Source organism: Somniosus microcephalus, chromosome 1 (assembly GCF_052327205.1).
Source record: "Somniosus microcephalus isolate GS21.2 chromosome 1, FLI_Smic_1.0, whole genome shotgun sequence".
NCBI lineage: Eukaryota > Metazoa > Chordata > Chondrichthyes > Squaliformes > Somniosidae > Somniosus > Somniosus microcephalus.
This window is the reverse complement of record NC_140987.1, coordinates 220,789,965-220,801,294: the sequence shown is the minus strand read 5'-3', so window position 1 is coordinate 220,801,294 and position 11,330 is coordinate 220,789,965. Positions and strand designations below refer to the sequence as shown.

Below are 11,330 nucleotides of genomic sequence, written 5' to 3'. Positions count from 1 at the left end.
AGCAAAGAATTGATCACCTCAGAGGAAGTGAGGGCAGCACGGTGGCATAGTGGTTAGCACTGTTGCCTCACAGCGCCAGGGACCTGGGTTCAAATCCGGCCTCGGGTGACTGTCTGTGTGGAGTTTGCACATTCTCCCCGTGTTTGCGTGGGTTTCCTTCGGGTGCTCCGGTTTCCTCCCACAGTCCAAAGATGTGCGGGTTAGGTTGATTGGCTATGATAAATTGACCCTTAGTGTTAGGGGGATTAAATACGTGGGGTTACGGGGATAGGGTGGGATATGTGTTGGTGTAGGGGTTACGGGGATCGGGTGGGATATGTGTCGGTGCAGGCTCGATGGGCCGAAATGGCCTCTATCTGCACTGTGGGGTTTCTGTGATTTCTGTGATCTGTGAAGTGTTGGCTCACTTCAACCCGACACTGCCTATTCGGTTGGCTTGTGATGCTTCTCCATATGGTATTGGGGCAGTACTCTCACACAAGTTGCCAAATGGCACGGAAAGGCCAGTCGCGTTTGCATCCAGATCATTGACCTCCGCTGAGCGCAACTATGCGCAGATCGATAGGGAGGCTCTCAGCCTTGTATGGGGAGTGAAGAAGTTTAATCATTACCTGCAGGGCCAAACATTCACACTTCTGACAGACCATCAGCCGTTGGTATCCATTTTTAACCCTAAGAAGGGTGTTTCAGTGATGACAGCACAGCGTCTCCAGAGATGGTCCCTTTTCCTAGGGGCACATCAATATCAAATAGAATTCAAAGGTATGAAGCAGCATGGCAATGCTGATGGGCTGTCGCGCCTGCCACTACCTGAAGAAGAAGAAACGACGAAAGTTGACCCTGTTGAGTTATTTCATTCGACCATCATCGAGTGTTTACCAGTCACCAATGCAAGTATTGAAAGAGAAACCAGGAACGACCCGACACTGTCCAGAGTCTACGAGGTGACAGTGAAAGGATGGCCAACACGTGGTGATCCTCTGTTACCGGCATTCTCGGCAAGGCGAGACCAGCTGTCCGTCTGCCATGGTACTTTGATGTACGGGACAAGAGTGATTATTCCTCCCAAGTTATGGGAAAGAGTTCTAAAAGAACTGCATGAAGGTCATCTGGGGGGAGTTAAGATGAAAAGTCTTGCTAGGGCTTATGTATGGTGGCCGGGTATTGACCAACAGATAGAGGAGTTGACGAAAAGCTGCGCTGGGTGCCAAAAAGTGCAAAATGCACCTCCGATCGCACCACTACACCCATGGGAATGGCCTTCAGCCCCATGGCAACGCGTACATATTGACTTTGCTGGTCCATTCATGGACTCCATGTTCCTAATTGCGGTGGACGCACATTCCAAATGGCCAGAAGTGATCAAGATGAATACCACTACTTCAGAAAAGACAATTGCGGTGTTAAGAACAATATTCGCAAGGAACGGATTGCCAGAACAGATCTGTTCGGACAACGGACCACAGTTCGTGTCGGAAGAATTCCAAAAATTCTTAAAGAAGAATGGGGTGAAACAGTATACCTCTGCCCCATATCATCCGGCGACAAACGGGTTGGCCGAGAGATTTGTCCAAACATTCAAAAAGGCAATAAAGGCCATGAACGATGACCAGATTCCGCTACAGCACAAGGTGGACAATTTCCTAATGGCGTATCGAAACGCCGCTCATGCAGTGACTAACCAAAGTCCTGCCATGATGTTTTATAACAGGAGGTTGCGGTCCAGGTTGGACTTGTTAAAACCAAATGTGCGGAGGGAAGTGGAAAACAAACAGTTCCGGCATATTAATAACAAGTCCACTCGAAGTTTCAAAGTAGGACAACCAGTGTTGGCAAGGGGCTATGGAAACGAAAAATGGCAGTCCGGAACAATTCGGGCCAGACAAGGACCTCTGATGTACACAGTAGATATTGGTAACAATGTGATAAGGCGTCATGCGGATCAACTGGTAGAATCAAGAGCAAGGGTCGAACCCATGGTTGCGACAGAGACAACTGTGGAAGACGTTAATGAACCTGAAGCATCTACCTCGGCAGGGACTGTACCTGATGATGAAGTCCAATACATAGGAAACCAACAAGAAGAGTCACCTCAGCAACAAGAATCAGAGACCACTGAAAGGCGTTATCCAGACCGAATCAGAAGGCCTCCTGAGAGACTGAACCTTTGAACTGTTTATACCTGAAGTTATATATGTATATATGTTATGATGTTATGTTAAATGGGGATATGACTATTAAGCTAAAAAGGGAGGATTGTGGTGTATGTAACCTGTTCCACCTTAAGAGAACTTAAGCCTGTTCCACCTTAAGAGATGTACTACTTTCTCTGGCTGCTGTATACGTAATACCGGTGGTGACCACCGGTATATAAGCACTGTGTAGTAAGATTGTATTTCATATAGTCCTGACCTCCAACCAGTAAAGACCTGTTGAACTTTAATCTTGTAGTCTGTGTGTTATTAATTACAACTAGAACACACAGACTTTACAGTTAGACGCTCGTTTGTTGGAGATAATCATTGCCTGGCACTTGTGTGGCGCGAATGTTGCCTGCCACTTATCAGCCCAAGCCTGAACATCGTCTAGGTGTTGCTGCATGCGGGCATGGATTGCTTCATTATCTGAGGAGTTGTGAATGGCGCTGAACACTGTGCAGTCATCAGCAAACATCCCCTCTTCTGATCTTATGATAGAGGAAAGGTCATTGATGAAACAGCTGAAGATGGCTGGGCCGAGGACACTGCCCTGAGGAACTCCTGCAGCGATGTCCTGGGGCTGTAATGATTGACCTCCAACCACCACAGCCGTCTTCCTTTGTGCTAGGTATGACTCCCGGGCAGGAATGATATGCAGTTGGATATCCACCTGACATATTGCACACAACCGTTTCCAACTGGCCTTCACAATTTGGCTCTAATTAATTATGCCCAGCAAGCTATGTCCACATAGCATGCTGGGAACTCGCCCACACAGAACCATCACTGCTGATGTTTGAGGGACACACAGCCAGTTGCATTAAACTTTCTGTAGCAGAAGCCGGAGTTATTCGACAAGTGACAGATTGCCTCAGCACAAGAACACGTAGATTTGCAGATGCTGTATGAGGTGGCTGCCAGGTTGCTCTGAGCAGAGCATTGGAGAATGCCTAGGAGGGAGTGACAGCCAGTGTCAGTGATGTCTCCAATACCCAAAGGGCTTGGAAGCAAACATGTAAGAAAATGGCATCCCTGCCATGGTAAGATTACCTAACAGTTCCCTGTACAGATGGTTTAATTATTGCATATGCCACAAGTGCTGCCTGTCAACCTGTTACACCTTTAGTCATACAGACTATGAGGTGCAGGGTGAGCACTTGGATGTCACTGTGTATGCTACCAAAGCTTCTAACATCTCAACATCAAAGCAGCCCAAGAACTCACGGCATGGCATGTCTAGAACTAGGGGGCATAGTCTCAGGATAAGGGGTAGGCCATTTAAGACTGAGACGAGGAGGAATTTCTTCAGAGGGTTGTGAATCTTTGGAATCCTCTGCCCCAGAGGGCTGTGAATGCTGAGTCTTTAAGTATATTCAAGGCTGAGATAGATAGACTTTTGGACTCTAGGGGAATCAAGGGATATGGAGATTGGGCGGGAAAGTGGAGTTGAGGTCGATGATCAGTCATGATCTTATTGAATGGTGGAGCAGACTCGAGGGGCTGTATGGCCTGCCCCTGCTTGTATTTCTTATGTTCTTATGACACACCCAGTGCACCAGTAAGCTTTGCAAACAGATTGTCTGCTGAGGCTGCCTTATTGGCCCCAGTGTGCAATCCACACCAGCAGACAACCAAGTATGGAATTTCATATACTGCACTAAAAAGCAAGGAGCTGGCAAATTTGGAAGCTCCACACTTCTCAATCTCCACCCTCCCCTCGCCTCCCCTCCCCTCCAACTAGCACCAGCAGTGACTTACTGACTGATTGATTGCAATAGCTTGAGACTTCAGTGGTAAACCTTCCATTTGTGTGATCCCAGTGCTGAGCCTCAACCACCAGGAACGCATACTGGGAAATTGCTTGTATGCAGCCTGTGATTTACGAATAATTAAAATGAATAGACGGAAAATCGTGGGCTGCATTTGTACAATTTCCCACTTCTGGCAAACAAGGGTCCACTTCAGGAGCACACAAATGGGAAATTTATCCTTTAATTCTCAGAAACCTATGGTTCTGCATTTTATCTCTTTTCAGAGACAGACATATCTGCTATGTATTTCCTGCTCATCTATTTCTATTCTACATTTCAGCATTAGAAGGTCTTTTTCCTTTTTAATTCAGATGATCAGAACCATTTCTCCATCTTTGCTGCAGGATTCTGTCATCCTCCTTCCACTATTTGCTTTTCCATTTTGAAGCAGTCACCTTTTGACTTTCCATTTGCCTTTTCACGAAGGGTCGTCGACCTGAAACGTGAACTCTGTTTCTCTCTCCACAGATGCTGCCTGACCTGCCGAGTATTTCTAGCATTTTCTGTTTTTATTTGCCTTTTCACATACCTGACTAAAATGACTTATGAATAGTCTATCATTGATGTAACCTTTTAAAGTATTTTCCTGCATGTTTAAATCAATTTGCATGCAATTAATCTGCTAAATTGCCTCTTTGCCCAAAATAGTTAGAGTAAATGCATTCTAGACCTCCATCTGTTTTTCTCCTTCGCCTCTGTTTTGATGAGTCATATAATGGGGCTATTCTCCTGACCTTACTGGTTCTGATCAATAGTCTCACCCAAAATATTAGTCTATCATTCATTTTCAGAAGCTGATTGACTCACTGCATTTTTCCCACCTTGTCATTTTTATTTTTCATCTGGAGAGGTTTAGTAATCAGACTAATCCTCCGCAAATATGTTTAATGTTGATGATCAATGCAAAGCATCATGCATGAGTGTGACAATTAACTGATTACAAGATAAATAGTCATACCTTAATGAAGGTGAAACAGAAAATGGATCAGTGAGCAACTGATATTGTCGATATTAGCGCAGTGTGAGATAACAATGAATAAAATAACAATTGTAACAATGCAATCCCTCTTATAAGGGGGCTACGTTAAAAAAAATGTCTTACTTTTCCCTCAAGGGTCCAGGCCACAATCTAAGCTGCCCCCCAAGGCAGAGCACATATGTGCCCTTTGGTGGGCTAGTTCACCTCTTGTTGGACATACTGCCTACTGATGCTGCCCCTGCCAACTAAAAGACCAGGAACATGGGAACTACAGGTGATAGGGGAGTCACCACCCCTGTTCCTGCCCTACGTCCCACCCCACTTGACACTGTTGGCTTTGTATGGGGTGGGTGGAGGCCAGAGCCTGGCATATCATGGTCCAGGCCAATTTTCCGTTCCATCTGGTAGATTCGCGCCAGAGTTACGGTGGGAGTACATGGAAGGGGCCGAGGGTTTACAGCCTCAATTGCTTTTAGTGATTGGTGAATTTATTGACAATCACTTGTGTTCTTTCCCAGTAATTTTACACAGTGTTTGTATCTTATAGCTGGATAGCATTTTTATTTATGATCATAATTTACATTTTACATTTTATATAAAGAACAAATAATTGATTAAATATCAGATATTTTAATAAAATTCCCGGTACCAAACAAAAGTTACAAAAGCTTGCTGGAACTCTGAAATAACATAATGTCTAGATTTTATTTTTACACAGCTATTATGAATATATTCTTGAGTGAGTTAAATATACTTGCATTGGAGGCAGTTCAGAGACGATTCACTAAATTAATTCCAGAGATGAGGGGGTTGATTTATGAGGAAAGGTTGAGCAGGCTGGGCCTATACTCATTGGAATTTAGAAGAATGAGAGGTGATCTTATTGAAACATATGATACTGAGGGGGCTCGACAAGGTAGATGCAGAGAGGATGTTTCCTCTCGTGGGGAAATCTAGAACGCGGGGTCACAGTTTTAGAATAAAGGGTCGCCCTTTTAGAACTGAGATGAGGAGGAATTTCTTCTCTCAGAGGGTTGTAAATCTGTGGAATTCTCTGCCCCAGAGAGCTGTGGAGCCTGGGTCATTAAATACATTTAAGGTGGAGATAGACAGATTTTTGCAAGATAAGGGAGTGAAGGGTTATGGGGAGCGGGCAGGGAAGTGGCTTTGAGCCCAAGATCAGCCATGATCTTATTGAATGGTGGAGCAGGCTCGAGGGGTCAAGTGGCCTATTCCTGCTCCTATTTCTTATGTTCTTATGTTCTTAAAATAATAGATTGAAATGTTCCAAGGAATTTAAGACATTGATAGTGTTACAATGATGTTATCACACTGTAATATGAAACAACATTTATTACAATTTTAGAAAAATATTTTCACTTCCAGGTATAATGCAGGACACAAATCCATCACGTAATTCATTTGTGTCCAGGTTACATGTCTCTCTGGGAGCAAATAGGGAGGAAACTCCGAGCCATGATGTCTGGGGTACTGGGCTCCACATTGCAAAACTGTGGTATATTTTCATTAGTCTTAAATTTCCCTAATGTCTCTTCTACCTGAGTTATTGTAAATTAAATAATTTATAACTTCAAATTTTATATGCAAAAAATCTTAGAGGCTGGTAAAATGATCATTTTGCGCTACTAGCGAAGACTAATTTCACCCCCACTCAGTTTTTTTGTTTTTGTTTGTAAACCAATTCTTATTATTTATCCCATTTTAAAAAGTAGCATCAAATAGGTTTGTAAAATTCAAGAATATTGCAAGAAAATTATGAGACGCATTTACATTGCTGTGATGCAGCCCCATGGTAGTTGTATGTTAGTCTAATGATAGTTGCCAATATTGAGGGTTGGGATTGAAGGGCTGATGGTGTTGATGTATTTTTGCACGCACATATTGTCTAGGGTGGTGGACAAAGTTTTGTACTAGTTAAATAATAGAAACAAAAATAAATTTAGAGTCAGTGGGCTGGATTTTGCCAGCCCTGGGGAGGTGGGTTTGGAGGCGGGACTGCCGGGAAAATGGCAGAATTTGGGGGCGGGTACCCATCCCACCCCCTACCCGCCTCCATGCCATCTTGCCAGGAGGCGGGTAGCCGACCCACGCAGGGTAGTTAACAGGTAGTTAACAGGCAGTTTTTTGGAGAATCCCTATTTTGAGCCCTGAAGTGTGGGCTTCCCGACGGCTCCGAACCTCGCCAGGGTCAGCGAGGTGGGTCATCGGTCTGCGGGGGTCGGAGGGGCCGAGATGTCCGGTGTGCAGGTGAGTACTGGGTGCATGTGTGCAGAGGTAAGTGTGTGGGGTGTGTGTACAGTGTTTTAATAAGTTTTACTTACCTTTACTTCTTCCTGCAGGCTTCCTCCCTTCGGGTCTTGGGAGTCCCTCAGCTCACCGGCACAGAAAGCAGAATGGCCGCTGAACAGTCAAAAGCTGCAGCCTTCTGCTTTCTGATCAGGAAGGCTTTCTAATTGAGTCTTGAGTAAAGACACAACTTAGAAGACAGATTGTCAGTGTTTGACAGCTTCACAGAGCTGTCAAACGATGACATTTCATCTGTCAAAAACTCTTGACAGATGAAACGGCACTCGCTGACGTCACCTGTAACTGGCTTTCCCTTAATTGGCCTGCTAAGCCCGCTGGGCGGGCTTAACAAGGTCAATCAAGGGAAAATAATGTGGGTTGGCCACAAGTCGATGGAGGCGGGACTAAAACCCAACAAATGGGAGTCCCGCCTCCAAAAGCTCCCCATTGACAAAATCCAGCCCTTTGTGTGTGACATAAAAGGGTACACTTCACAAAATCACGCTCAATATGGAGTTTTAGCCGCATATATTAGGAATTTGGGCCTTGCTGACATCCACACCACAAGCATTTAGCTAATCTGATGAAATGCAATACTCTGATTTCTTTTCTGCAAACTTTCGATAAGTAATACAAGTTTCAGAAGTTTTCATTTCAGCAGGATTGGCAATAGGTTTGTGAATGGGATTGTAAGTCGGAAGCAAACTAAGACTCAGTAAAGAAATGTACTCTTTTAGATATTGCCCATGTTTTCTTAGGGTTTGCATTTCCATCTGATTTACAATTCTTCAGATGAGGATCACGTGGAGAATAAAACTCTCAAAAGAATGCAAGGGTGCCCTGATGGCTCAGTAGGTAAATGCACCGCACAATGTGGTATTAAGCCACACAGATAAGGAAGGCCTCAAGTTCATTCCCTGGTCTGTACAGAAAACCTCAGCCAATGGAACATTACAATTGGCTTCAATGACATCAGCCAAGAGAGGGGAGAAAAAAGGTCTGCCAGGGTTACTACTCCTGACCCCTACTAGAAGTATGTGCATGTACAGTGGGTGAGAACACGATCAGTCACAGAGCTTGATGTAACACATAATCTAGGTAAACAAGTTTGAAATGGGCATGTAATGTACTCAACCACCAGAGAGGGACTTTCATCGCATCAACCAGGGCTGATTTCAAACCCAGGTGTCAGAGGTGAAAACAAAAAAGCAAATAAACTGCAGATGCTGGCAAAAGACCAATGTTCAACCCAATGCACAATCCAGGCTCAGAAAGAATCCATTGTTGCTCTCACATATATGGTGAATCCTTTTCTTATCACACTACAATGTTTTCACCATGTACTCAACCTTCAGATAAAATTATTTTCTCCTGCCACGGGCCAACACTGAATTAAAAAAATTTAAAAAAATAAATACTACACGTTGAAGGCTCTGATATTTCTATTTTTCATTTGAAGCAGACTAATGCAACTTATTTGAGACCAGGTTGCTCCTGAGAGGTCCTACCATATAGGCTAAGTGTTAGATGCACGCTGCAGCAGCTTGACATTGATGAAGTTGTTCAAAATCATCTTACTGAAAGCCAGCAAACCTAATATTGCCAAAGCAGGTCATGTTACCAAAGCCATAAATTATTTAAAAAACATTCAGTAAGAAACATTTGAATTAGAAACTAGATTATCCACATTATTACATCAATTGCCTCAGGAGGCAACCTCTGTTTAGTTTAAGCATAGCCAGAAATATTGAAATGAAAATGGCATATTTCATCCCCACTCTCCGGAGAGCATCTTATTAATAATCCGACCAGTACGCTCTCTAATCTCTAACTTGCATGATTTCACGTAAGATTTTTAAATCATTTGCAGACTCAGGGTACACCCGTTGTCACATGACATTATTACAGTATCAGGATCTAGGGTAAGACTTCAGCAGAGGATCATATATTGAACATAAGAGAACACAGAACAAGAAAATTCCATTGCAGCCATCACCCCTACTCCTTTGACCGACTGTGTAGAATACACTTCATCATACACTCAAGCCATGACTCATGATAGGCTCAGCCTCAGCTTTAGAATAAAAGTGATGTCAAACACTTCAATAAGTGGTGCTTCTGTCCATTATCAATAATGGTATCTGACTAGTCCTACTGATACCGAGCAAGCATTTGTTTTTCATGTTACTCCCTATAAAGCCATTGATCAAGATTTCCTGCACAAAACAGGAAGGAGTATCGTTTGATTTGGTATTTGCCTTTAGAGCTTAGGCTGATGGACGCTTCTGACACAAAATGATACATTAGCCCCAAAAGTTTTCAACATTATAAACATAGAACTTTTGAGAAGTAAATTCTATCCAATTTCTCTGGCGTTCACTAATCTTCAGTTCCAAGCATTTTATTAACACAGGGTCTACTTTGGAGTCAAATTTATTAGCAAACCAATGGCCGTAGTTAAGGAGCCACCTGAGCTCGGCAGAACCGTAGATGCAGACGCTGCGGCGATGAGTGCCCGTGCAGGGTGGGTATAGATCCTCCTCCAGGTAGCTCCACTTCACCAGCCTCACCTTACTTTGCAGATCGGTCACTTCAGCCTCAGACCGAGAGAGCTCGCCTGGCACCCCAGGCACCCGCACCATGCTTGCCCAGAAGTGCTCATCCGGTGAGTAGGTATCTGTGGACCAGGTGAGAAAATCTTTGGCTACCACGCTGTAGCTGATATATTGGACAAAGTCGTAACTCAAAACAAAGTAGGCACTGCCAGTAAACATCTCAATGTTGTGGGGGGCAGGATCCTTCACAACACTGGTTTTGAAGAGTATCTGTGTGTACTCATATGGATCATCTTGAAGTTCATAGTGATACGTGAATCGTTCTTTTTTAGTATCACTGGGCTTCCTAGATTCCAACATGTTAGCTCCATTCAGCTTCTTCAACTCAGATACCAATTCAAAGTTGGATCGCAATGGTAAATCTTGGCCACACAAGTTGATAACATACTTCCATCGGACTGAAGATTTGAGAAGATCCGACAGGCAATTCAGATCTGCTTGGAGTCTGGAGATGTGAGTATAGTGTACCAGTTCCAACTTTGATGCAATGAAGACATTAGGAAAGCAGCTAGCTAAGTTCTCTATGGCAGTTTTGAATGAGTTTGAGGATTTCTGGTCATAATGGATGCAGTATATATTCTGGGACATGTAAATCATTTTTAAGATCCTTTCCACCATAATGGCATCTTTATGAACAACCAGAGAAAATGCCAAAGGGTACTCCTGCTCCTCTTGTGAGACCAAATTGTTTTTATATCCTCTTTGGGGAACGTATTGAGCACAGTCAGATGTCATCAACTCAACATCTTCATCTTCCAGATCAACAATATTATCCTTTCGTATTTCTAAAGTTTTACCCACTTCCACCGGGCTGTAGTTGTAGATGTCAGTGCAATTAATTTCAAGCTTTAACTGCAAGTACTTGACGTCCTTTCTGTTCCGCACAAATTGGGAGGTGCTCCAGAAAGGTTCCACTAACCAGGTTTTCTGTGAACCTGTGACCATTCTGCGATTGTAAAGGAGTTTTAATAAGCAGGGTAGTGCAAAGGTTAAAAACAGCAAAAGCATCTTCTTCAGCTGAAATTTTGTAGTGAAACACTTGCAAAACATTCTGCAAAATACAAAAGCACCATCAGCTGTCAGCACAATTGAATTTGGATATCATTTAGAATAGTGATCTCATGCAAAACTTAATTTAAATATATAATCTTTGCATAAATTAAATGGCTATGCATTGCAACATGTTTAACATCAATTCAGATTCCTTTTACCAGCCTTTAAATTAATAAAACTCCATCATTGATTTAAAAAAAATGCTGCTTTTCATTCTCAGGATCTGGGCATCACTGGCAATGCCAACATATATTGCCCATCCCTAGTTGCCCTTGAGAAGGTGGTAGTGGGCCTTCTTCTTGGACCGCTGCAGTTTATGTGGCGAAGGTGCTCCCACAGTACTGTTAGGTAGCGAATTCCAGGATTT

The 11,330-nt window shown here is 43.4% G+C and overlaps 1 protein-coding gene across 1 annotated transcript; it reads right to left on the bottom strand.

Moving 5' to 3' along the window:
* Nucleotides 1-5,527: 5,527 nt before the first annotated feature.
* Nucleotides 5,528-10,960, bottom strand: LOC147124620 (beta-1,3-galactosyl-O-glycosyl-glycoprotein beta-1,6-N-acetylglucosaminyltransferase 4-like). Its single transcript, XM_085990540.1, has one exon. The coding sequence runs from the start codon at nt 10,958-10,960 to the stop codon at nt 9,599-9,601; it is 1,362 nt and encodes a 453-aa protein (XP_085846666.1). The 3' UTR covers nt 5,528-9,598.
* Nucleotides 10,961-11,330: the final 370 nt, after the last annotated feature.

Coding starts and splice junctions, on each gene's coding strand:
- LOC147124620 (XM_085990540.1), bottom strand. CDS start 10,960: ATGTTTTGCAAGTGTTTCACTACAAAATTTCAGCTGAAGAAGATGCTT.